Raw genomic sequence first — 25,955 nt, 5'->3', positions numbered from 1 at the left:
GGGTGAAGATGGCGTTCTAGAATCGCTCGGGCTGTCGTGACTGCCCTGCTCCTGACCTGTCTATGTGCCGATACACACAGAGTACACACATACAGCAGCATCTTCCGGGCGGGCGACTGCTGAGAAAAATCCTCGACGCATTGCAGCCTCGGCAGCTGGCAGAAGCTTCTTTGCCCCGTGCGCTAATCGATTGGTCTGGTCTAGAAGTGATCTGCCCGCCTCTACGCCTCGTCGTTCAATCCCCACTTCGAGTGCCCATCGACTGTACTCTCCTCTGTTCTGCAGGCGTTCTTCCTAACGTCTCCCGCCGTCACTCCGCCCACTAGCCCCAGAGGCGCCTTCAGCCTTTCCTCGCTCTCTCGCTTTGTTGCACGCGACTGCCCCTATGCCTGTGCTAGGAAGCCCGCTGCTCGCCGCCGCCCAGTCTCCTTGAGACGATCAGCCTCCCGGCGTCCTTCCTTCGGTGCTACGGCTATTATCTCCGCGCCGACCAGGGTGCGACAAACAGTCTTGCATACCTACATACACCTTGTCACGACCCCGTCGCCGTAATGACTGAAGATATCGCCGGCAATGAGGGCGATTACTTCGCAATGGAGTCGCGCTCCCGCCCAGAGTCGCCCAGCTCGATACGTAGCGATCCCATGTCTATGCACTTGACTGCACCCTCAGCCACCATTGCATCCCTCACCGCGCTGCAATACTTGCCAATCCCAGTCCTTGTCTTGTCGTCACAAAAGACTGTAATACTAGCCAATGAAGCCATGGGCCGCTTGTTCAACATTGATTTTGAAAGTATTCATCATCTCTCCATAACAGAGGCCTTGCAGGGCAAGACCATGGGAGAACTGGGTATAGATATTATACAAAACGGTTCTCCGATCTTGATCACATGGGAGGTTGGTGTTCATGTGCATGGTATTTTTTTAATCCGAGTCAGCTAACGCATGTCATATCTAGGCCTTCCTCGATTGCGTTGTAAACGATGCAGTGGCGGACAACGTGGACACAGACGGAGATTCTTATATGGCGAGCGGGCACACCACACCCACTGCAGACAACACCGGTTATCAACAGGGAAACGAGCAAGCCCAATCTCTGCCGCCTCTGAGTAGTACAAACCTTGCACGGACTACGGTACATGATGTATCTATGGATGTGGTTGTCGTACCACTTGCTCTAGGCTCCGACGACACCCTGAAAAAGTGTGACAGAAAAGGATCATACAATGACGCAGTACAAGCATCATGCATCGTTTCAATATGGAGCATTGAAGACACTCAATACTACACGTTGACCTTTACAAGCGCAACACAAGCCCAAAATTCCAAGAAGGCACAGCCCTCTACGCGCATGGTAAATCGTACAAATACCGGAGTGAGGCTCGACAAGTCGCGCAGTTCGGGCTCAAGTACATCTTCAAGTCGACGTTCCAACAACAGCTCAAATCCTGCATCCAAGGTTGTCACGCCCACCCTGCAGCAGCCAGAGTTCCCTCCCCGTGGTCCTCCTAGCAAAAACAAGGGTGACATTGCAAATTCCGCATCTGTCTTTCAGAAGGCAACACAGCTCAAAGATGCCATTCTTAATTCTATTACTATGCCTGCCTACGGTATGTTCCTTCTCTGCTTCCGTTCAAATGTCTGTATTTTGTTAACACCTCCCAAGCAATGTGGAAAGACGAGAGTTTTGGTATACCAAACAAAGCGCTACTGCGACTCGTGCCCAAAGACACTGCTTACCTTTCTGGCGACCAAAGAGATTTCCTTGCGCAGTTCTCGTGTTGGACTGAAGACTTCCAACGTCGCCTTCCGATAGAAGAATTCCCTATAATTGAGGTCTGCCGCCACAAGAAAAGAGTCGAGAAACAACGGCTTGGCATTAGACACCCTGTGACAGGCTCTGGGATGGTGTACGAAGTCAACGGCGAACCGGTGTTCCATGAAGAGACTGGAGAATTTCTTGGCGGCATTGTGGTGTTCAAGGATGTTACAGAATACACCCAGAAGATTGCGGAGCAAATTGAGCAGAACGAAAAGCAATTTGAGTACATTGCAAACTTTATGCCCGTCATGGTATGGACGACTACCCCGGATGGCATGCACGATTGGTTCTCGAAGAGATGGTACGACTACACAGGCTTGACAGTGGAGAGGTCTTTGGGCGAAGGCTGGCGGCTTCCATTCCATCCTGACGATATGCGTGCAACCGCTGAACGCTGGTTCCATTCGCTGAAAACGGGGGATGAGTACAACACAGAATACAGGTGTCAACGTTTCGACGGACAGTGGCGCTGGATGTTGGGGCGGGCTGTACCCTTCTACGACGACGCAGGCCGGATAGTGAAGTGGTTCGGCACCTGCACTGACATTCATGACTTAGTGCTGGCACGTCAAGAGGCGCGACAAACAAGGGAGCAACTGCAACAGGTCATCCAACACGCAAAAATTGTCTTGTGGGTCATCGACCGCAATAATCGGGTCAAGGTGCTTGAGGGTGAGATTGATGCCAACGAACACATGCCAAAGGACCAACTGCTTGGTAGAGACGTATACGACGTCTTTGCATTTACTGATAATAACCGAGAGCGTTGGCGCGGGCCAATCCAGGAAATCCTCCAGGGCAAACAGTCGGATGAAATCGTTAATGGCGGTTACATGTCTGAGAATCGCTATTACCGAACCCGCTTAGTGCCGCTGATGAGCACGTCGCGAACAGCAGGTATCGAAGGGCAAGCATTTGTGGATGGCGTTATTGGCGTCTCGATGGACATTACAGAACTACGGGAAAGAGAAGAGCAGCTGAAGGAGCAGGAAAAGGAAAATTCAAGGCTTCTAGCCAATGAGGCAGCAGCGAAAGAAGCCAGCCGGATGAAGTCTCAATTCCTGGCCAATATGTCCCACGAAATCCGAACGCCCATAGCTGGAGTTATTGGTATGAGTGAGCTCCTGTTCGATATGGATCTCAACGAGGAGCAAAAGGAATGTGCCGAGAACATCCATCGATCAGCAAACAGTCTCTTGACGGTGATCAATGACATATTGGAGTAAGTCATTTCTCTTTGTCAACAATATTAAATGTCGTATTCACCATGAAGAATCTGCTGACTTTGTAACCCCTTTTCAGTTTCTCCAAGGTGGAATCCGGGCGGCTGGATGTTGAAGAGGTGCAGTTCAGTCTCAGCGTGGTGCTCAGGGATGTTAACAAGATGATGGCCTTTGCGGCCAACAGAAAGGGGCTGGAATATCAGAGTTTGATCCAGGACGAAGTACAGTCAGATCTACGAGTCATTGGAGACCCAGGCCGACTTCGCCAGATCCTTACCAACGTCCTCACCAATAGCATCAAATTCACGTCTGTAGGGACTGTCCAACTGTCCGTTTCTATCAGCCATGAAACAAAGGAGACGGTCACAGTCAACTTCAGCATTGTCGATACAGGCATCGGAATTGAAGAAGAGGTTCGCAAACGGCTATTCCAGCCTTTTAGTCAAGCAGACTCATCTACGGCTCGGAGGTTTGGTGGAACTGGCTTAGGACTGACTATCAGTAAGAACCTGGTTGAGCTCATGAAGGGCCAAATATGGCTTGACTCCAAGCTGGGACAGGGTACTACGGCCACATTCTGGATCCCCTTCACCCGAGCCCCCTCACAGGATGGTGAATCTCCGTTGGTGCATCTGGAGTCCATACCAGATCGACTTCAGAGTGACATGTCGGTCTCCTGTGGAAGCTCTGAAGGCCATACGCCACCATTGACCCCACAAGTGTCCAATGGAACTTCAGCTTACCCAATGTTCAAGTCGGCCATACCGGATCAGTTCATGAGTCTTTCTGAGAGTGAAAGACATAATGTCCATGTGCTGGTTGTCGAAGACAAGTAGGTTTCTCACCAGAATGCATGATAGAAGAAATTGCTGACCAAACCGTCTGCAGCCACATCAATCAGCAAATCGCCCTCAAAACGATTAAAAAGTTGCACTTTTCAGTTAACGCAGTGTGGAACGGCCAGGAAGCACTTGAATACCTGGCCAAGGAATTCGGCCCGTCACATCCACGTCCGGACATCATCCTCATGGACGTCCAGGTAAGTAAGCCATGTAAGGCTGATCTGGCTCGGCAGCTGACGAATGGTTGCAGATGCCCATTCGAGATGGTTACTCTGCCACGCATGCTATTCGGACAGAAGCTCCTTGGCGCAACATGCCCGAGGTTCAGGGTGTTCCTATTGTTGCCATGACAGCTAGTGCAATTCAAGGGGACAAGGAAAAGTGCGTGTCGTGTGGAATGGATGTGAGTACTAGAATAGACATGTGCTAGTGTATGGAAGAGCGAAAAGTGCTGAAACTTGACAGGATTATCTGGCGAAGCCAGTAAAAGGAAAGCTTCTGGAGAAGGTAAGTAGGTTCCCCAAGCAGACGAGCGAAGTCGCTAACGACCAAAAGATGCTTGTCAAGTGGGCACTCGAAGGACGGCGAAAAGCGGCAAGGGAAACGCCTTGCACAAATGACAAGGATCGACGGAGCAAAACAGTTCCGAACCCTGGAAACAGCTTTAGCGCTAGTGATCACCCGCGAACGGCAGGCATGTCTCTGGAATCTGAAACGACGGCGCAAGCACTGACCGCAGAACTTGACCGCCTCCACTACCAGAGCGATGCAGCGTTTGCCAGGTCCAGCGAAAATGAGAGTGAAAGAGCCATGCGACGTATCCATGCGGAGGAGAGGGATAGGAAATTGCGGGATGAGAAGCTCTTCTCGCTCGTGGGGCCTCAACTGCTTCATCACAAGGCGTCCGAGGGGCCCCACAGCGAGCCGTCAATGCCTTTGACAGTGGAAAACATTGAGAAGCTGGTGCACGAACAAGACGCGGATGGCTCTATTACGAGGAAATCGCCCTCGCCGGACGAGATGGACTCGGGTGCTACCGACCATGCGCCTCACAGCGTGAGCGAGGACAATAATCACTTGGGCGTGCCCCGACCGGGACTGCAACAGGTCCGGAATCGTGAAAGCGAACAGACCATTGTTGAGCAAGTGGCTCGATGAAGCAAGTGACGTTGAAAGAAAGGGAGAAGCCGAGATGATACCGTCAGGTTGACGTGCAACTGAGGATTGAGAGCAAAGGCTGCTCCTTCCTTTTTTGGAGCTGGTCCATGGCGTACTCCACCAAGAAGGTCATGCGTCAACCGTGCAGGATTTCCCACTTGAGTGGACGGGTTGAGAATAATCAAACAAGCACAAGGGCAGTTTGCAAGGGGCGCTCAGCTACGACCACGATTTGGGGAAGTGATGATGATGATGAAGAAGATTATGAAAGTTTGATGTTGGGTCTGGGGTGGGCGGAGGTAAGGGGGAGGGGGAGGGGCCGCTCAGCCAGGCTGAGGTGATTGGTACGGCTTCCCAAGGCACCAGAGCACGTGCTTTTCCGCTCTCACGGTAGCAGCACGGAGGGTGATATCCATGCAATCTCATGTCAGAAAGAAGAGTGTGGCTTTCCTCTTATAGCAGCTATGCACTTCTCGAAGACGTCATGTGCAATGGGAGGCTACTTTTGCCGTTAAGAAGCAACATTGTATTATTAGTGCAGGTCGCTCAGAAGGGGCAAATGCGACGTGTTCGGGGAGTGTTTTTGGGGCGGACGGGCGTAGGGCGGGCTTGTATGAGTAGTACTGTAGCATTGGCATTGACATGGGTGGTGAGTATTGGCATTCGCACGTTGACAATTTCTCTCTCTGTTTCTTCCTTTTTTTTATCGCGCATAAAGGGGAAGCAAAAGATGACAGTGTAGGATTTGGGTGATGGTCACAAGGGTTGAGCATGCGGTTCGGATTAGGAAGTGGGCAAGATTCCGATCTGCGAACTGCATTGCACGTTCGTTAGTTTCCACATGGCAGGCCGTCTCAAAGTGGGAATTGGATAGGCAATCACTTCCCAAAGGATTGACTTTATGATGAAGATCATAAGCCTTGGACGTTAGAGAGGTGCGGGAAGTGGGATGAAGATCATAGTAGACAAGTCAGATATGATTTTGGACATGCAGAATCTCCCGCGCAAACCTTGGACATGCACAGACACTGCTTGTTTTGATTTGTTTTGGTTACGCAGCCCACGCGCCCTCACCCCCCTCCCCCCTTCAAGGCTGTGAGGGTGACAGCCCACGTTACTCCCGCAGTTTCAACAAACGTTACATCGGGCGGCTTGAGCACTTGGGGCACTGCGGCACGCCGACTCGAGGCATTTTTCTCTTGGCGTGCTAACTCATGATTGGTCGGCGACGCGGGCCCCATTGCGCCGCTGCCCGTGACGAGCTTTTTGCTCAAAAGAATGGATGTGCAAGGTTATGTACAGGAGTGTACATGGCAGGGTGCCAGAATGTTGGGTTCTCTTGATTCGCTGCCTCGCCGACCACATTTGCTTTGCCATTTCACTCGAGTCCTTTGCGCTTGTCTGATAGGCTTTCGGCTCACTTGCTGCCCTGTTCTCTAGTGAGCCTCTGCTGTAGCCCTGGTGGGCGGTCCACCTTTGGATGACTCCGCAGTGCCCTCTTGCATCAAGGAATCTCAGTTGACCGGTGTGTGTGTGAGTACGTACTACCACGAGGACGAGTGCAAATTTACTATCTCTATCCTGCCCATGTAAAAAAAAAATGCGCCCCCGGCTGTCAGAGTGCGCTGATCGCTCTTGCAGAGCCGCACGTCTAGCTCACGACGGAACCGTGGGGTAGGCTTGATGGCGATCTCCAGGAAAATGAAAACAGCGTCGCACATCAGACATAGAAGTGTACATGCGTAGGTGTACAACCATGTCTACAGCTGCTTAGATACGCTATACAACGCAGACGAGGGGGGGGGAAGAGAGGGGGCGGGCAGCGGATTTGGTTCTCCACGCGCCACGCGCTACTACTCGTATTGGCTGACTAGACTCTGATCTCGGAAATAAAAAAAGAGAATCCACAAGCTTATCGACGAGTCGCCTGGCTTGGCAAGCCAACACAAAGTCGGCCTCAACAAGTCAACGGCTGATAAACTGAGGGGATGCGGCCGAGCTTACGAATGCAGGGTCCAGCGTGCAAATGCCGAGCACTTCGTGGCCGGTAACGGACAAGAGGCCATGGGAGGAGCATGGGACGCGCAAAATTGCGCTGTAGCGCGAGGTTGCCGTCACGTTGAAAAGGGCTGTATCCACTGGTCTTGCCATGGTGAGGCCGAATGGGTACAGCGGAAGCGGTAGGGCAGTTGAGCAAGTAGTAAGTAGTCGTAGTCATTTGGGTTGACGGCTCGAGGAGATAGAGCAAAGTAGCGCTTCCGCCGACAGGTGCATGGCCGCAATAGCGCTGGAGAAAGGCGCAAGCATGTGGATACCAGGCGCCTTCAAGTGACTTTGGAGAGCGGGATGGCGCTGCTGCTACAGGAGTTGCCCTGCATCACAAGGCTCCGCGGAGCGCCCAAAAGTGAGGGGTGTGAGAGGGGTGTGAGGGGGGGGAATGCACAGTGCAGTTGGTGGGTATGTAGTGGGTAGTGGGTATGGGTACTTAGTTAGTGCAGTGGGTGTGGGTGGGTGGTGGTGGCCCGGGCACGATGCACATGGATGGATGCAAGGCGGCCGTGCTGTGGCGGCAGGCAGCCACTCAAACACCGCTGTCCTTTTGCGCTAGTGGGCGGTGAGATGGCAGTTCCCCGTATGCATCGTCTTGGCTCCTTTGCCACTCCCCTCGTCACTTGCAAAGGCAATGAATGCGGCGACGACTTTGCTCACCACCACCGCATCGCGCCCGTTGCTGTCCAGTCGAGTACTACCCGACTGCTGCGCCAACCCAAGCCAGATATACGACAGAGTTCCGGCATGACTTGGCTGGCGACGGCTATGCAGGTGGTGCAGGCACACGCACACCCCTCACTCATACTCTGCTCCTACCACGACTGCTACTTACTCGAGCGGCACGCAATGCGCACTTGGCCGCCTCGACATCATCTTGCATGCGGTGCTGCTGTCGCCAGGTACAAATTGTGCGGTGCGCCAATCAGATGCCGCTAGCAGCCCCCCAGCTAGCAACAGCGCTATGGCGCCTTTCCCATGACGACATCCAAGGCCAGCGCCCACTTTGTCTTGCTGCTCTCACTCAGCAGGGCGTGTCATTGGGAATACAGGCAGGCCTTGGCTCTCATCACTGCTCGAAGCTAACAGGTCCCACGCGCTTGAGTAGCTATGTACACTTACATACCACGCACGCATGCCCAAGTGGGTGGGTGTGAGTGCAAGCGTGTCGTGGAAGCCATGCTGTCGTCATGGGCAGGCATGGGCGCTGTAGGTGAGTACAGTAGCCATTATCGCCTCGTACTTACTGATGACGGGTATGCCACTACTACTTGGAGTGGGTGCTGTGCAAAGCAGGTACGGCGACGAGATGACGCTGTCCCCTATTGGAGCGAGTGCGTCTTCCCCCATCCAGCCCACTTGTCCCAAACTGACGTACAAGCCTTAGCTTTTTTGGTCCACCATCTGACAAAGCCTCTCAGACGTCTGGCATCAAAAGCAACGTGGACGGCGATCAAACGCTTGACCATTGCTTAGGTGTGCGCACAGGCGCATATGCCTCAGGAGACTAATTTCACCAGAGGCGCTTTTTTTCTCTCCTCGACGCCGCCGTGCACAACGGAGAGTCAGGAGGGGGGGCGGAACTCGCGCTAGGACCAGGTCGACGACGGTGGGAGAGTTCGAGTTTACGCAACGTCGTGGAGATGGGCTGTGGCGGTCCGACTCCGCGACGCGAAAGCAGCGTGCCCGGCCAGTGTCCGGCGCGATGCACCTCCAAAAGGGCAAGTGTGTGAAGCCGCTTTTTCGGTCCCTCTTGCTGGCGCGGGCCTTGATCCTAGACGACCGTTGTTGTGCAGCGATGCTTCTTGAGTCGTCGGCGCTTTCGCGCTCAGAGTGGGAGGAGGAAAAAAAAGCACAGCAACCACCACAGGGGCATGCTACACTACTACACTACTACACACACGCACATGCACACAGGCACCCACCAGGATGATGACAGCGACGCCCCATCACCATGGCCGTGCCGCCCACACCCACGCCCAGCATGGCTGCGGAGCCCTCGCACTGTCCGCTCCGCACATGTGGCTAGCCGTGGAGCCCAAATGGGAAGCATGCAATTGTGAGCATGCGTGCTAGGCTGCTTCAATGCGCGTCGTCGGCCCTAGTGGTGGTGGAGGCACGCCAAAACAAAAGCCAAAAAGCCCTCCCGCGCCTGCCGCCCGCTGATTCGCGGCGCGCTGGCAGGCAGAGAGCTTATTGCTAGCCTTGCTGGACGGACAGGCGTAGCACGAGAGGTGGACTGGTAGACTGGTGGGCTGCTTTGGTCGCCGACGGGGGCGCAGGCTTGCCGGCCATGGTTCAGACGACGAGCGGAAGGCAATAGCCATGGTGCGGTGCTAAGCCAACGGCACACACCGGGCTGTTGAGGCTACAGTGCCAGATGGCGCGGATGCAACGCAGCCCGTGGGCACGTCGCTGAACGACCGCTCTCCACCTGCGTAAGTAAAAGCAGCGGTGGGCGCGCGCAGGGCTAGCGTCGACTGCTGCCCCCTGTCGACGCAGACGTAGCAGCGTCCGGGGTGCTGAGCCAGCGTGCCAGCTCCCAGCTCCTCTTCTTGCTTGCCTGCTTGGCCCCTAGCCTATGGATGGTCCTGCTGTGAACCCAAAGACGTAAACCCTCCACGCACGCGAATTTATCAATGAGGGCTCCCCGACTGCTTGCCCGCTGATCAACAGCCTCTTCACCTTCTGCGCACTGCCCATCCCTGACCCTTTGGCCCTGCCCCAAACCCATCTATACTGCTTTCATCATCGCTGCCCTCTTATCCTTACTTGTTTCTCGCTGGCTTGCTTTTCCTGGCGAATTAACGTTACCGAACTTTTCCCACGGCGACACGCAACACGCAACCCACCCCACACCCTCCGCCCCTGCACCCGCTGGGCATTCTCCTCCCTCTGAGCACGGGTCCTCGACGTGAAACGCCCGAGCGTCTGCCACTCGGTCGCTGGTGTCCGCTTCGCCCTACACCTAATCTCGCTGGTTCTTTGTCACGGGTCCTGCTTAGTACAGGTCAACTGATCGACATACCAAAGCGATCATCATTACTTCTCTCGGAATACCACTGCACGGGAGTCCCCAGTGTCAGAGAGAATTCAAAAGGTCGCAGATCCCATCGTTGACTGCCTGTGATCGACTATCTCCACGTTTTTGACCCTCGACTACCTTGTTTCACCTTTTGGATCTACGAGTCGAGTCTTGACCATCGCAACTCAGCTTTATTCTCTTGTACCACCTCACCCTCCTGCCCCCTTCCTGGACCCTCACCATCCCTTCGAATCCGCTATCCAAAATCTCCGCAATGGCAATGGCAGTCGATAATCGCCAGCAACCCCAGCTCAACGGCATGGGCTACGAACACATGCGCTACCCACAACAACCACACTTCACCAACCCATGGGTCTCGGCCAGCACCTCACAGCAGCAACTCTACCAGACAACCGTGGCACCCAATGTCGACGCACAGCGCCCCACAAGCATCGCCATTCCCTACCACGGCATGCCCGTCACAGCCCCTCCCATGGGACAAGGTATTACTCTCCCGGATGGCAACTTCGCGACACCAAACTTACTTGATGCCTCTGAAGATATCATGTCACGCGGATACCCCACTGGCTACGCTACATCCGCCTCTCCTCAAAATCAGACTTATGCTCCTACTTCGGCTCCATACTCCCAGGTGGAATACGCAAACACAGAACGGAGCCCATATGCATTCCAGCAGGATGCCTCTCGTCGCTCTTCACACCCGTTAGTCCCCTCAATAGCATTCTACGAATCCGTCGAGTCCCAGCGACAGCGCCAAAGTTCACTTGTTGACTTTAGCAGAATGAATAGCCAGCAGCCACGCAACAGCTTTAGCGATGCTCTCGACGCTAGCCGCGGCATGGTTTCCTTGAGCCAGTCTGACATTACCCCAAGGAATATCTATGGTACTCAGGGAACCAGCCGCAGCTCCACAGAATCCTACGGATTCCCTTCGACGCACTCCGCTCACTCTTCCATCTCATCTGCCAGCTATGGTCCCAACGGATACTACGGTGGCGAAGGCTCAGTCACCGACTACAGCTCCGCCTCCGAGTCTGTTGACCTAGGCAGCTCGCGCACCCTTCCTCGTCCCAACGCACTTCTCGGCGCAAACATGCCCCCTGCCCCCGCCTCCATGATGAGCCAGTTCAGCTCAAAGGTCTCATCCAGCTCGCAAAAGAAGCACAAGTGCAAGATTTGCGACAAGCGCTTCACTCGACCAAGCTCCCTCCAAACACACATGTACAGCCACACTGGAGAGAAACGTAAGTTCTTATTTCTGACTGTCTACTGGGATTGTCTTTCTAACAATATCATAGCATTTGCTTGTGAAGTCGAGGGTTGCGGACGCCACTTCTCCGTTGTTTCCAACTTGAGGAGACACCGAAAAGTACACAAGAACGACGGCAGCATCGACCACCCATCGCCAGACAGCGTCGACCACTAAAGGACTTTTAGGTCCAATTGTTTGTGTTCACGCTTCCTTACCTGTATCATCATCGGCCTTGTCGCTCATCTAGCACACCTGACGTTTGAGATACCATTGTTGCGCATTTGTCGGCCAAGATGTTAGAGCGAAACCGCATCTAGTTTGGATGTTCCTTCCACCTATCGCTGCACATTATCGGCTTTTACGGAGATACCACCTGGCCCTATTGCCTACGAAGGAGGGGACCACCACGGCGTTTTCTGGCGTTTCCATCTGCAAGCCCTTTACGAGTGTCTGTTTGTCATTTTTCTTATTTCCTTTCGGTTTGGAGCGATTTCCTCAACACTGTAATATTACGCGCATCGATCGCCTGGGCCAGGATACTGTTTTTCCTTATCGCCTGCACATATTCGCCTAATTCCCAGCTGTGCTCGACAAGGCCTTCGGTCCACTGTCGTCACGAAGCACATGCTGTCATCATTCGCTTATACCCTTTAATATTTTTTAGACTCTCTTTTAGCAGCCACCCGGCCGATGCAGCGTTGCAGCGGATGGTTTGCAGAATGACGTTTGTACATTAGCAGTAGCGCGCATAGGTGCCCCATAGCGACTGGCAGTAGCCAGGGTAACCATCAACACGACACTGAGTCGAGTTTAAGCAGCGCAAGAAAATGACGCATTTCTCCATGTAGTGGAGGGGAGTGCGGCAGAATCAAAAAGACCCTTGTTTAATTCACAACCACGCCCTTCCTATTTCGACGTGTTTCCCTTTGTTCTCTCCTCCGCCCGCCAGCACTGTGACGACACTGTGACTATCTGGTATGGTACCGTGGATCCGTGAGCTTTCGTCATACGGGCGCACCCGGTTTCAGTTGGACCAAAACGTCAAAAGCCATTGCTCTACCCTTTTGCAATGCCATCATTTGGCGTTCGGTGAGCGGTGGGCTTACGACCGGGTAGAGGCTTGGCACTCGTCATGTAGCATCATACCCTTGCTAGCCGCTGCTGGACCCTGAAATTTGGCCCGCCTCCACTGGCCTCCCGTCTGTCAGCGAGTGGGATACTTGCCGATGCACCTTGTGCCGCCCCGAGGCTGCTGTGCCGACGCCATCCTCCATCCATTGGCCCCTCTCCCCTCATTCCTGGATTGCCCCTGCTCAGCGGCTTGATGTTGCGTACGAGGCTGCGTAAAATGCGACAATTCACTCTCCACGACTCAACTGCAAACGTGCAAAGGGCCGGTATGCATGTGTATGTGTGCTGACAATGTCGGACTTTCTCTCTCTTCTCGTCTCTGGCACCATGTCGACTGCGGGTCTTGGTTGCCTCTACACACGGACTCCCAATCACGGTCCTCACTCTCGTGGAGAGTGGGTCACACACGTTGAAGACCGGTCCGAAAGGAGCCTGAGATGAGATCGTAGCGTGCCTGACTGTATCCTATCCCTTTACCCGTTCCTTCGAGGCAAGATCGCCGGGAGAACGCGACGCCTGACAGCGTGTCGAAACACAGGGCTGACTATTCCGCCCACACGCATTATCGCGGAAACATGAAGACCTAAATCCTCTCGAATTTTGATGGCTTCCTGCAAAAGTATCCGCCTCCGCTGCTAAACTGGGTCAGCGGAGAGGAGAAAGCAATTTGCGTTGCAGTAACGCCGGCAAACGTCCCGTAAGGGAGGTTACCCGCAGACACCTTTTCCATGCGTTTCTTTCTTGCTACCCACACCGGCCCCTCTACTTATCTCGGCCCTTGAAATGCTGTGCGTCAATCGAGACGAAGCCTTCACTCCTACAGTAGCCATCATGCATGTCATGAGTGATATTGGCATCGTTCCCTTGCCTTATTGGCAGCACACACACACACCGTCTACCGCTTGTCCTGCCGACTAACAACCGATAGTGAGGATGTATGCATGCGATCAAGACAGGCAGTTGACTGTCTCAGCTGAATGCCAGTTCTGTGGTTGTGTCAAAGGTAGAGTACTGTATTCGAGACGACAATATCCAGGCATGCGATATTTTTAGCCTGCACACATATTGTTTTAGGTATTTTGTATCTGCACCAACGTCTCAACTTAACCAGGCATGATTGAGTGTTTAATATACTTATAATACCAGCTCCCTGCCTCGAGTGTTATTGCACTTTGGAGAAAACAACCAGATGAAGAGACTGGCCAGCAATTTCGCTAATTGTTCTTACGGCTGTCTTGCTATGCGGAAATAAGAACCTGTGCGACTTGAGCATGTCACGACAGGGTATAGTGTGAGAGTTTGAGGATGGCATACATCTATTGTGATAACATCTGTGTTCAGTGGGGGCGAAAACTGTTCAACATTGATTTCCGACTCGTTTGGCCATCTATAGGACAAGTGCAGTCTGCAACAAGAAACTCACACAGGGTCCATTATGCTAACCTCTGCTGAGCATGTCTTCCGCTTTCGCAGACATGAAGTTCCCAGTAACGAGAGCGGAGCGACATCGCTTGCATGTCAGATGCCAAGCAGTCCTTCATCGCCACTCCTTTGAACCACTTCCAAGCAAGCCCACTCTACCAGTTCAGGCGTCAATTTAATCTCCATAGCTACTGTGTGCCAGTCAGTCCGCACGGATGTGCTCTTGTCCAACGGTAGTGTTCAGTCGCACGGAAAAGTGGACCTCATATCGAGATTAAACCAACCCCGCAATCCCATATCTGATCTAATATGGTTTCAGGATTCCGCACAGCTGTCAAAATGGTCTCCACTGCTTAAACACGCGCAGCTTCGGGTTTGCAACCGATGCTCTTACACCTTCCTGATTTGTTGATAGCTCAGGTAATTTCAGTTTTCACGGACCCATAGGCCGCGCAATCGTCCGCGCTACGAGCGGATTGCTTGCATTCATGATAGCTTTGTCAGCCTCGTGATGTCTGGGTCGTGTGTACCACTGTGTCGTTTGGACAATGACACAGATGCCGGTCCACATGCTCACTCCCGTCCATAGGAAATCTTTTGTCGCTTGGTCTTGTTGTTGTGTTCATCGTCGTCTTCGACCGCCTTCTTCTTCTTATTATTATTATTATTATTATTATCTCCTGGCTTCGCACCGTTCGTGGGTTGGCTCGATTCGCGCGTAGGGAAGGATGAGGTCGGCGCAGGAGCGTGCGATGGGGTTGCTGAACCTGGCGTCGACGATTCCTGGATAGCAGCGTCAGCATACGTTGTCCCCCTTTTACTATCTACGCTGCGAGAAGGTCTGGTTTTCTCCTTCACATACCCTCAAGAAGCTGGTCGAACTCCGGCTGAATATCCTGTCCGCATCATTGATTGGGGCCTTTCGCCTTGTCGCAGTTCCTGCTCCACCCGTAGTCGTCGTAGTCGCTGCGCCCTTGATGTAGTTGTCGAAGCCTTTTATGATGTTGCCGGCGCTCGTCTCTTCTAGGTACTGGGTTTCGACTCGTAGAATGTTGTCTTCGAGTTGTAGCTATCACGAGAGATTAGCACACGCATCTTTTATGTACCGCATCTCATACTAACCAGATTGTTATCGATCAAGCGCTTCTTGTTCAGCGACTCGCGGAGGTCACGTCGTAGCCTCTCGTAGTAGGGCGTGCCGCGCGAATTGTCTGTGCTTCCATTGTTTGCGCTTCCCGGGGGCGCATTTTCCGTCATTTTTTTAATGTCGTAGATTGTAGTGTAAGGTCTCGGGAGCCTCTGCCAGCTCTTATCGTAGTAAATGTTGCGTGTACCAGATCTGCAGTTTGGGAGTTCCACGGTCGCGGTTTCCCTCTGGTGAACGCGGAGGCTAGCGTCGCTGAGCTTGGGCCTCTTTGAGGAAACGCAACTTCTAGATCACAACGGGAGACGGCATCGCGCCACGCCTCCTACTCTCCTCCGAAAACCCGTTCCCAACGTCGCCCGTACGCCCATTCACCGCGTTCGCTTCCACTAGCCGCGCCTACATCCGGACGCGACCTTGTTGCCCCGCGCCGATCTCAACACACATCCGTCATAACATCAGCCTGATCGCCATCCGCAAGCGCAAGCGCGACAACATCTCGAGTTGTCGTACGAAGAACAGGAGGATCCTACTTTGATTGCGAATCGCCAACGAGTACCGACCCTTTAGCGGAGGCACCTACGGTTTCGCGGCTATCCCCGACTTCGCTTCAATAAATTGTAACACCTTCGTCATGGCCATGGATGCGAAAGAGATCGAGCTTCGCGGAAAGGCAATCGGCAAAGCCGTCTCGGAAGGCGAACCCAGCACTTCTATTCTGAAGTTGCTAAACGACCTCAAGACTGGTGTCCATGCCACCGAGGACCTCTTGCGCTCAACAAGGATTGGTGTCACCATCAATCGTCTGCGTACACACAAGGACCCCGCTGTGCAGAAACTGGCAACGGAGCTCGTAGCAAAGTGGAGGGATGAGGTCAAGAAGAAGCAGCCGCCCAAGAAGGACGGCCCGGCCAAAGTAGCCACAAGCAATGGCTCAACATCTTCACCCGCTCCTCCACCATCGGGCACTGCCTCCCCAGCGCCCAGTCAATCCAAGAAGAAGCATGACGTGCCTTCTGATAAGCGCAACCACAAAACAGACAAGGTCAAGTACCAAGTCACTGGAAACGAGGCTCGCGACAACTGTGTGAGGTTGATGTATGACGGTTTAGCTTTTATGAGCGAAGCAAGTAAGTAGAGGCATTTGGTTGACTCTGGGCTTTTACTGATTCGTACCCAAGTGCCTGATGAAATTCTCAACATTGCCAAGAACGTCGAAGCCGCAGCTTACAGCAACGCTGGTAGCGTGAACGAGGCCTACAAGGGAAAGATGCGCTCGCTTTTCCAGAACCTCAAAAATAAGTCAAATCCCCAACTCCGTAAACGAGTTCTCACTGGAGAAATCACTGCCAAGAGGTTTGTCATCATGACACATGACGAGATGAAGTCGGACGCGCGACGAGCCGAGGACGAGAAGCTCGAGAAGGAGAACATGAACCAGGCCATGGTCGCCCAGGTCGAGAAGGCCATATCAAAGGAGTTCCAGTGCGGCAAGTGCAAGCAGAAGAAGGTCAGCTACAGCCAAGCGCAAACCAGGTCTGCTGATGAACCTATGACGACGTTTTGCGAGTGCATGAACTGTGGCAACAGGTGGAAGTTCTCCTAAAGGAGGGCATTGCGGCTAAGCGAACACGTGTGGGCAGCGTGTGGTGTATACGAGTATGTGTGGTTGCCTTTTTCCCAAAATCGTAGTAGCGGGCGTTTCTATACAGGGCCAGTCACAGAGAGACCGTAGGAGATGGCGAGGCCCTCTGCGGGTTCTCGATTTTTCTCTGACATGTCCTGCAAAGTGCAACCAACATGTTTGCTTTATTATTTTTCTTCTGGCCTCTCTGGTTGGCACTGATTCTTAAAGATCATGCATTCAATCTACAATATTTGAATCACTCACTTTTCAATCGAGACCTGTGGTCCCTGTATCTTTTTTTCTTCAATCAATTTTTCGAGCCATGGGAGTGTTTGTGCCTGTTTGCAAAGCAATTGTTGATTTAAGTCTGTGTTACCTTCTTGCTAGTGGGAAGTTTCCTTGTTTGTCTGGATTGTACGTAGATTGTCGTCACATTGCAGGACATCAGTACATGATTAGATTGCTTTAGAATGCTTCTCCAAGATTCTCCTCCCCCACGGGTTACCTTCAATACAAGTTGCGGTCATCTGACTATCGAACAATGAACTGAAGCAGCAAACAGTCCACCAATCTGGCATTTATAAACACTGAGTCCTCTCTGTGTCTCTCTCTCTTCGTACCATCGAGTAACACCTTCTCTATAAAATTATATTTGTACGTGGATGGCAACGCCTATTCATTTCTCTAAGTTTTTACCTATATACGATATTGGAGATGGTTCATAGTCTCCGTCACACGATCGCCTTTTCACCTGTCTTCTCCAAATATATCACGCAACAGCGCCGCAGATTACTCGCCTTTGTACAAGAGACCAGTCTACGACTTTGTATCTCGCGCTTCAAGTCGTCTTGAGCAAACTCAAGTTGGCGAGAGGAAATATGATGAAAGGCACCAAACTTTTCAAATCATCTTCAACATCGGCGTAGGTTTCTGGTGTCAGGGCGCCCCCTAGCCCACCATTCGATGGTGCATTGCGATCGGATATATAATCCGGCCCCCACTGGAGGCTAGACGACGAGGGCGATAATCTAAGTCTGAGGGGGAGAGAAGACTGTCGAAAAGAAGAGTCGGATGAGGTGTGCTGTCGGGAAGAGCATCTAGTAGGCCTTGGAGATTGAGAGACTAGTAACGTCGAGATTCCACACTATACCCACGGCGTTGCATGGTCTTCTGGTATCGCTTTCGAGATCCGCCTTCTCTAGATCTCATGATCAAGAGACGTGGAAAACAACATATCGTGGCCTTTGTTTTCAGTGGCACATGCTGTTTCTATAGAGATGGCCCTAGACGCCCATCGATTTACAATTTTCTCTCTTTCTCGTGCCGTGGAAGCAACGTGATGATGCCCTCGAAAGTTCCATCGTCAAAGCCAAAATGCCTATCTTCAGTCACCGTTCTTGGAGCGCTTACATAACTCCCGAATCTTGATGCTTCTTGCTATATCTGCTCTCTAGTGTTGTTCGTGAAGAAAGAGTGTGAACAAATAACAATTGAATCTGCTGAACTAGCCTGGCACTCACATAATACGTACATTTTGTCATCTTCGTTGAACTGCTTGCGTCTTCCCAGAAAGGGACATGGTTATTTGGCGATTTTGATTATGTTGGCCTTCCCAGAAGTTTGATAATATATCGTTATGTAAGTAGCCGCCTCTGCGACAGAACTGAGTTGGTTACCCGCAATTCCTAGAAGCATTTGTAATAGCGGGGCAACTGCAATAGCTCAAACTTATTATCATTGGTTTTTCTGGACACACCATGGATGGTTTTCTCGGTGTTTTCTTTTATGGATATGGAGTCTGTAATCACTCTCTAGATTCAAGCTCTCAATGGAACATGGGGGGCACATCAGTAAGATAGATAACAGCCAATGCAAACGTACGAACATCAATTGGCTCGTTAAAAAAAGAAGTAAGGTACCATATGTACAGCCCGCCCGTGATCTCACTGAGACGCAAATCTAAGCAAAACGAGAAGATTTTATATTCATTTTGTCTTAACTCGATCGATCTAACGAAACACTACCTGTCGACCTCACCAAACACCAAATCCATAGTACCGATGATAGCCACTGCATCGGCAAGCAGATGGCCTCTTGATATCTGGTCCATGCAGGCCAAGTGTGCAAATCCGGGTGCCCTGATCTTGCACCTGTATGGCCTCTCGCTACCGTCTGAGACAAGGAAGACACCCATTTCTCCCTTGGGTGCCTCAATGGCAGAGTAGGTCTCGCCAGGTGGAACAGTGTAACCCTTGCTGAAGAGCAAGAAGTGGTGAATGAGAGCCTCCATGTTCTCCTTCATGGCGGCACGTGGTGGGGGAGCGATCTTGTAGTCCTCAACCTTGACAGGGCCAGCAGGCATCTGGTTCAAGCATTGGTGGATAATGCGAAGAGATTGACGGAACTCCTCCATACGGCAGAGGTACCGGTCGTAGCAGTCACCGTTGACACCGACTGGGACGTCAAACTCAACCTGGTCATAGGCATCGTATGGCTGAGACTTTCGGATGTCCCATGGAACACCAGATCCACGAAGCATGACACCGGAGAAGGAGTAGTTGATGGCATCGGCAGCTGGGACGACACCGACACCCTTGGTACGGCCGATCCAGATACGGTTGTCCGTCAACATCTCTTCAGTCTCATCAATACGGTCACCGAATTGGGTGGCCCATTGGTAGATGTCATCAAGCAGACCGAGAGGAATATCCTGCGAAACGCCACCGGGGCGAATGTAGGCTGCGTGGAGACGTGCACCAGAGACACGCTCGTAGAATTCCTATCATTATCAGCATTTGGACACAATATGTCAAGGTTGAACTCAGCATCAACCTACCATAAGTTTCTCACGCTCCTCGAAACCCCACAGGAAAGGCGTCAGTGCACCAACGTCCATGGCGTGGGACAAGACGGACATGAGATGGTTTAGAATGCGCGTGATTTCAGCAAACAGGGTCCGGATGTACTTGGCACGAATGGGAATGTCAATGTTGAGCAGTTTCTCAACAGCCAGTGAGTAACATTGCTCATTGGTCATCATGGACACATAATCGAGACGGTCAAAGTAGGGCAGAGCCTGGAGGTACGTCCGGTACTCGATCAGCTTCTCTGTGCCTCTGTGGAGCAGACCAACGTGCGGGTCAGCGCGCACAATCTCTTCGCCATTCAGCTCGAGAATCAAGCGCAACACACCGTGGGCAGCGGGATGCTGGGGTCCAAAGTTGACAGTGTAATGGCGGATCTTCCTGGTGTCTACGTGATCGTCCTCCTCAGCGCGGGTCTCCTGGGTCTCAGCAGGGGCAACGCCTGCAAAGTTGGAATCGGTGGCAACCAAGCGCGTGCGCTGGCTCTCGTCGACCTGGGCATATCGGCGGGGCAGTGAGGTCGACAGGCACCGCGCAATGGGTCGTGAAGGGAATGCGGATCGGACGTGGGAACGGGAGGCGTTCAGGCACACCCGCTTCGCCGCGGGGCCGGCCAGACGCGCAAAAGAGACGGGCATGGTGATTCTGTCTCTCTCTCTACCGCGATTGTGGAGCCTCAATGGGCATGTAGAGTGGAGAGCGAGGTCGTGGCGTTGGAGGGGAGCTTTCCTCACATCGATGATGCTTCCAGATTGGACCCGCCGCCATTGGCTGCCCGGGCCTTGGCGTGGCCGCCGCTTGCTCGAACTTTTTGTGAAGATGCAACTTGCTACCCACCAAAAACACCAAATCTTGAAAGCAACGCCGCAACAATGTCGAAACCAAGCGCGCAAGAGCTCATGAGGCGCAAGGTACTTATGCGACTCGGAATACACAAGAAGAATTATTCTAACAGCACTTACAGACGCTTCAAGTCGGCCCCGAGACTGTTATGAACCAGCAGTCTACCGACTTTCCAGGACACTGGCCGGGAGAAGACCACGAGTGGGACTTGGATTACTTCAAAGAGGTATGTGCAGCGCATCTTCTGTCATTTTGCAGCACAATTCAACTCACATTTTCTAGAACTTCAACGTCACCTTCCATAGCCATAGTCCCTTCGACACACAATTCTCTCTTACTGGCATTGATACCTCGGTAGCCAACGCCTTTCGCCGCATACTCCTCTCCGAGATCCCTACGCTTGCCATAGAAGATGTCTTTATCTACCAAAATACGTCCATTATCCAAGACGAGGTACTTGCTCATCGCCTAGGTTTGGTGCCCTTGTGCGGCGACCGCGAGGGCCTGCGTGCGATGAAATGGTACTCCAAGCCCACTGAAGAAGACCCTGAGTCAGGCACACCAACTGACTGGAACACTGTGGTACTGAGACTGGACGTGGAATGCAAATGGCAAGAAGGTGGTCTGCAGAGAGCAGTCGCAGGCGAAACCGATCCCGACAAACTATACGTAGGCCACAACGTCTACGCTAAAGATATTGAGTTCAAGCCCATAGGCCGCCAAACCGAACTTTTCTCGTCCGAACAAGGGAAAGAAATACGCTCCACCAACCCAGACATCCTAATTGCGAAGATGAGGCCGGGCCAGAGCATAAACCTCAGCATGCATGCCATCAAGGGAATTGGACAGGACCACGCCAAATTCTCCCCTGTAGCAACAGCTTCCTATCGCCTGATGCCTACAATCGATATTATCAAGCCTATTGTTGGACCTGACGCCAAAAAGTTTGCGCGCTGCTTCCCTCGCGGCGTTATCCGCCTTGACACGGTTACTGAGACTGATGTCAAACAACACCCGGAGCTTGAGGGCAAGGAAGGCGAGGCCAAGGCCGTGGTGGCAAACGCTATGAACGACACAGTCAGCAGGGAATGCCTGCGACACCCAGAGTTCAAGGACAAGGTCAGGCTTGGACGGATACGGGATCACTTTATCTTCCGGGTAGAGAGCACGGGCCAGTGGGAGAGTGACGAGCTATTCTTGGAAAGTATCAAGTTGCTTAAGATCAAGTGCCAAAGGATAAAGCGCGGACTCGAGGAAATGAACAAATAGACGCAGCGAGGCAAACCATGCATTTCCAAAGGCGTTCCACGGGCATTTATTGGTGGCGGGGTTCTTTTTTTCTTCTCACTTTCTCCATCCCGAAAAAAGTTTACGATATCACGGAGTTACTCTCCCTCTCGGCTGGACGACATTCATTGCATGGAGCACACGAGCAACATGTATTGCAATAGATTACTATTGGTTGTATCATACATTCACCTCGTGCAATCTTTCAAATTTCTTCTCATACAATCCTCCCAGTATACAAACTCATGTGTCGGATCATCTACTAGAACAGCGGAAACAGTAAAACAAAAGCCAGTAGACCAGTAATGGCAGGAAATGGAGAAAGGGAACATACAAGATGGTATATGAACAAAAAACAAACGAAAAGGCCTACCGAATTGGGGTATACGCTCTTCATCTCCTGCAGCATTTTGCTGAACATGTCAATAAAAGAAACAGAAAGCGATATGTATTCAGAACTCCCGCAGCATCACTGGATCTCGTCTCGTGGTCTGGCGGCTACTAGAGCTCTGCCAGCGCTTCGTCACACAGCTTGCGTATGCTTCCTGGATCGAACCTTGGACGCCACGCCATTTGTTTCCTCTTATTTCGAAGTTCCTCTTTTTGGTGTTGCGGCAGATCGCTGGTTCGAGGAAACTTGAGCTGTGACTTTGTCGGTGAAGCTGAAGGATTCGGGAATGTGAATTTGGAGTCGTGGGCACCAGTGCTCTCCTTCAGCGTGAGTACACTGGTGAGGTGACCTTGCAGCATACCAACAAATGTTGATGTGCCGAGTGGGAAACGGACTTTCGCTACAGGCTCAGGTCGTACCGGATGCGTTGATAGAGGCGAGAGCATGCTCGAGTTGTCAATATGGCTTGACCGGGGGTTGGAGGTAACCTCGAGGAACGTAGGTGTACTGGTTCGGGGCGGCGACGGAAACGAGAAACCCTTGAGCTCGAAATAGATATCTTTTTCTAGGTCGAAGGGGTCGGACATGGTGCTTGATGATGAAGTGCGACACGAAGTGCTCAAGTTGGATGATTTTGTCTTTAAGCGGTCGAGCCACACGTGCTCTTCCGGGAACGTAGCGGATTCTGGCGTTGAGGGGTGCTCATCGTCCAAAGTTGGGGTTGAGCAAGTCGATGATGGCAACGACAGGGCGGCAATGGCAGCACGGTAATACTCTTCCGCAGCAACAAGCTCATGGTGACGGTTTTTTATTGTGGCCTCCCTCGCCAGAGTGTCGTGTGATAGCGCAGTGTAAAAGTTAAGATATGCCAAGTGAACCGGGTGCATCTGCCAATTGTTAGCCCCTTCTTGTTGTGGTCGATAGGGAAGGCGCAACGTGTATGTTTACTTACACTGCTATCCACCTCGCCTAGCAACCGTTCCCCAGACTTTGCGCACCGCGTGTAGTGCCGACTAAGGTACAGATCCTTGAGCACCTGCATCTTCTGCTTCATTTCGCAGTGTTTCGTTTGGCCCACCATTTTTCTCAAGTATGTTTTTTTTTTATATTTTGGAATTTTTTTGTCAGTGGTTGGTTGTAGAAGAAGACTCCAGGTCGGTGTGGGGAAAGTCGTGGTAAGAGGAGGAGCTGTCGCCGGGATCAGCCCGAGCAGGGGAGGTAAGGAGAGGAACAACAGGTGGAAAGAAGCACAGCTTATGAGTAAAGTGAAGCCGGCTTCGAGGGGGCTGCCGACTTGGTCGAGCCAACGCGGAGAAGAGCCAGATGAGACAAGGTATTAATAAAACCACCCTATAGAATGAGCAGGAGGAAACCGAATGCGTGTAATAATGGTCCTTCTTGTGGGCGGTTGCTATCTCAACGCTTCAGGGTACATGCCTGCTGTCCGAGGAGGATGACAAAAATGGGGCCGCTACCAGAGCATCCTGGAGAACCGTACACTACGAACCGCAACAAAAGCAGAAAGGAACATCTATACAACGCCACGATATATAACGGTTTCCTGGTCTTGCGCCGGCCCCACTGTTCCTGTCAGTTGAACAGGTGCCGGAGAGATGCGAGGAGCGGTTGTTTCCAATCGTATGCAGTCATGTTTCAGCAGTCCTCTACTTACCTTATCCAGTGTTGAGCTTACCGCACCGGGTCAGGTACCCCACTAGTCTGCCCTGTTCACGCGAGAAAAAGCCTCCGCAACACCCCTCCCCTTCGCCTCAACGAACGCTTTTTCGTTCGCCAAGTGGCCGCAAAAACCGAGACTGGACATGCCAAGTTTAGACATCGCCTAAGTAAGACGTTTTCTACAGTCGTATGTTTCTTCTGATTCTGGCCGAGGTGGTACGTTGGGGCACATGACTCTTGTTTGCACCAAGTCTGCGACCATACCCATCAATACAAGTACTTATCCAGAGGACCCGCATTCATATATCATAGTTGGCGTAATAAGATAGCCGGCACTCACACATGACACATGTCGGCACAGGGTGAATACGATAAAGTTTCCGTCAACTTGCTGACACACGAGAGTTGTGGGTAGATATTTATTCTATACAGCCCAGGGGGAGATGGAACCATAGTCTCGGGATATCAAGTCCCATGCTACTCCAACGTTTAACCCTCCGAAGCGGCCGCACCAGTAATGATCTCGACAAGCTCGCCAGTAATGACGGCTTGACGTGTTCGGTTGTACAGAATCTGAAACTTGTTAATCATCTCGCCAGCGTTCTTGGAAGCGTTGTCCATGGCGTTTTGACGCGCCGACTGCTCGCAAGCGTGGCCCTCGGCCAGCGCCCAGTAGAGCGAGTTGGCAAGAGCGTACTCGCGGAGGTTGGGAAGAACCTCGTCCTCAATCTCGAAAGCGGAGAAGTTGGCTGTATAAAAGGTCAGAGTACAGTCTCTTGTCGTGCAACACTTGACATACCGGACTGAGCAATAGCCTCCTCAGAGTAAGCTTCCTGGATGATGGGCTCGTAGCTCGAGGCGTTGATGAACTTGTTGTAGACAATCTTGACGGAGGCGTAGTCGGTGGGCAGCAGGGAAATCTGGTCGGCAATGCACAGAGAGTCGGCAAAGGTAGGCACGTCCTTTCCGGCACCAGCGAAAGAAAGAACCATGTTCTTTCCGTTGGAACGACCCAACTGAGCCTTGCACTTCTCACCAATGACGGCCAAATCCGCATCCGGCGTCTCAGCGAGCATCCTCCTGACCTTCCTCGACATTCCAGAGTGAATACCACCGCAGAGACCCTTGTCCGAGCTGCAGACGATGATGAGGTTCTTCTTGCCCTCACTCTCAATTGGCTTGGTCTCGGCATTCTCGAAAACCTCGTTGGAGGTCTGACCGTACTTGCGGGACTCAAACATGGCCTTTTGGGCGCGGGTAAGCTTGGTGGAGGCGACGACCTTCATGGTCTTGGTGATCTTCTCGATGTTGCGGATCGACTTGAGACGGCCCTCAATTTCACGAAGGGTGGCATAGCCGGCGGCATTGGTGGCGGTAAGGGCGGCGGGCCTAGATAGAAAAGTCCCAGTCAGCAATGGATGCAATTGGCGATGCAATTGGCGGTGCAATTGATCCGACAATGGGGGGGTTGCGAGGTGCGAGAAAAGCTGCGAACTCGGACGGGAGCGTACCGGGCGACGGCGGCGGCCATGCCGGCCTTCAGAGCCGGGCGCGCAGCTCGTGACAGCATCATGGCTACGAATTGAGATGAGTGGAGATGGCGACAGCCGTGTGGTGGTGCTCTTCACTGCTGTCTTTGCTGAACGGAAGCTGTGTCGGGCAATCGGGACGCTGAATTGCTTTGCGCGCTAAGACGCCAAGTGTCACGTGAGACCATCCATTACAGAAGACCTGCTTCACCAGTTGTACTCGACTGTTTCACGTTGAGAGGCATTCAAATACAGTCAACTGTGCATTCTGTGCTACTGCTCTTTTTACACCCAAGAGAACAGGACTAAACTCGGCATTGTGGCGCGACACAATTAGCTGGACTTAGCCAGGAGCGATCCAACAAACAGGTGGCAGGCATTACCCAAGTCTCACGAGGTGAGTAAATGCACCCAGAAAAAACTCCAGCTGTTTTTCCGCTGTCATCTGTCGGTCTTGTAGTCGGCATGTAATGCGTTGGCTGATCAGCTCATGACGTCGGGCAATTTGTTGCGAAGAGTTGCTGACCCAGATTTGGTGAAGGCCGAACGACCGTGCGTTGGTGGACTTAGTAGTGAGCACAAGTGGTGGCTCCTTGGGGCTGCGCTTCACTTAAACTCAGCATTCCTCTTTTTCCGTTCATCTATC

General features: G+C 52.4%; 10 protein-coding genes across 10 annotated transcripts; 5 read left to right on the top strand and 5 right to left on the bottom strand.

Annotated features, from left to right (window-relative positions):
* Window positions 1-551: 551 nt before the first annotated feature.
* Window positions 552-5,047, top strand: COCVIDRAFT_23776 (hypothetical protein; the record flags this gene model as incomplete). Its single annotated transcript, XM_014704537.1, has 8 exons — window positions 552-899; window positions 961-1,612; window positions 1,669-3,046; window positions 3,127-3,879; window positions 3,936-4,086; window positions 4,140-4,292; window positions 4,355-4,396; window positions 4,445-5,047. The coding sequence occupies 8 exons, from the start codon at window positions 552-554 to the stop codon at window positions 5,045-5,047; spliced, it is 4,080 nt and encodes a 1,359-aa protein (XP_014560023.1).
* Window positions 5,048-7,651: 2,604 nt separating this feature from the next.
* COCVIDRAFT_13179 (hypothetical protein) lies at window positions 7,652-8,565 on the bottom strand (the record flags this gene model as incomplete). Its single annotated transcript, XM_014704512.1, has 5 exons — window positions 7,652-7,862; window positions 7,932-8,110; window positions 8,230-8,303; window positions 8,344-8,418; window positions 8,475-8,565. 5 exons carry the CDS (start codon window positions 8,563-8,565, stop codon window positions 7,652-7,654), a joined length of 630 nt encoding a protein of 209 aa, XP_014559998.1.
* A 1,830-nt stretch (window positions 8,566-10,395) lies between these two features.
* Window positions 10,396-11,568, top strand: COCVIDRAFT_13178 (hypothetical protein; the record flags this gene model as incomplete). The annotated part of the gene is made up of 2 exons (XM_014704511.1): window positions 10,396-11,386; window positions 11,441-11,568. The coding sequence occupies 2 exons, from the start codon at window positions 10,396-10,398 to the stop codon at window positions 11,566-11,568; spliced, it is 1,119 nt and encodes a 372-aa protein (XP_014559997.1).
* Window positions 11,569-14,520: 2,952 nt separating this feature from the next.
* On the bottom strand, window positions 14,521-15,204 carry COCVIDRAFT_23774 (hypothetical protein; the record flags this gene model as incomplete). Its single annotated transcript, XM_014704536.1, has 3 exons — window positions 14,521-14,730; window positions 14,810-15,016; window positions 15,070-15,204. The coding sequence occupies 3 exons, from the start codon at window positions 15,202-15,204 to the stop codon at window positions 14,521-14,523; spliced, it is 552 nt and encodes a 183-aa protein (XP_014560022.1).
* A 521-nt stretch (window positions 15,205-15,725) lies between these two features.
* COCVIDRAFT_23773 (hypothetical protein) lies at window positions 15,726-16,697 on the top strand (the record flags this gene model as incomplete). Its single annotated transcript, XM_014704535.1, has 2 exons — window positions 15,726-16,221; window positions 16,273-16,697. 2 exons carry the CDS (start codon window positions 15,726-15,728, stop codon window positions 16,695-16,697), a joined length of 921 nt encoding a protein of 306 aa, XP_014560021.1.
* A 2,041-nt stretch (window positions 16,698-18,738) lies between these two features.
* On the bottom strand, window positions 18,739-20,220 carry COCVIDRAFT_23772 (hypothetical protein; the record flags this gene model as incomplete). The annotated part of the gene is made up of 2 exons (XM_014704534.1): window positions 18,739-19,497; window positions 19,555-20,220. The coding sequence occupies 2 exons, from the start codon at window positions 20,218-20,220 to the stop codon at window positions 18,739-18,741; spliced, it is 1,425 nt and encodes a 474-aa protein (XP_014560020.1).
* A 234-nt stretch (window positions 20,221-20,454) lies between these two features.
* On the top strand, window positions 20,455-21,694 carry COCVIDRAFT_23771 (hypothetical protein; the record flags this gene model as incomplete). The annotated part of the gene is made up of 3 exons (XM_014704533.1): window positions 20,455-20,493; window positions 20,547-20,651; window positions 20,708-21,694. 3 exons carry the CDS (start codon window positions 20,455-20,457, stop codon window positions 21,692-21,694), a joined length of 1,131 nt encoding a protein of 376 aa, XP_014560019.1.
* Window positions 21,695-22,213: 519 nt separating this feature from the next.
* COCVIDRAFT_90148 (hypothetical protein) lies at window positions 22,214-23,184 on the bottom strand (the record flags this gene model as incomplete). The annotated part of the gene is made up of 2 exons (XM_014704611.1): window positions 22,214-22,990; window positions 23,056-23,184. 2 exons carry the CDS (start codon window positions 23,182-23,184, stop codon window positions 22,214-22,216), a joined length of 906 nt encoding a protein of 301 aa, XP_014560097.1.
* Window positions 23,185-23,699: 515 nt separating this feature from the next.
* Window positions 23,700-23,936, top strand: COCVIDRAFT_90354 (hypothetical protein; the record flags this gene model as incomplete). The annotated part of the gene is made up of 1 exon (XM_014704610.1): window positions 23,700-23,936. A coding segment is annotated over one exon (237 nt), but the record flags the coding sequence as incomplete, so codon positions are not given.
* A 333-nt stretch (window positions 23,937-24,269) lies between these two features.
* Window positions 24,270-25,350, bottom strand: COCVIDRAFT_90101 (hypothetical protein; the record flags this gene model as incomplete). The annotated part of the gene is made up of 3 exons (XM_014704609.1): window positions 24,270-24,529; window positions 24,580-25,169; window positions 25,292-25,350. 3 exons carry the CDS (start codon window positions 25,348-25,350, stop codon window positions 24,270-24,272), a joined length of 909 nt encoding a protein of 302 aa, XP_014560095.1.
* Between the last annotated feature and the right edge of the window lie 605 nt (window positions 25,351-25,955).

Source organism: Bipolaris victoriae (assembly GCF_000527765.1).
Source record: "Bipolaris victoriae FI3 unplaced genomic scaffold scaffold_14, whole genome shotgun sequence".
Classification (NCBI taxonomy): domain Eukaryota; kingdom Fungi; phylum Ascomycota; class Dothideomycetes; order Pleosporales; family Pleosporaceae; genus Bipolaris; species Bipolaris victoriae.
Note: the sequence above shows the minus strand (reverse complement) of the source record. Positions and strands in the feature narration are given on the sequence as shown.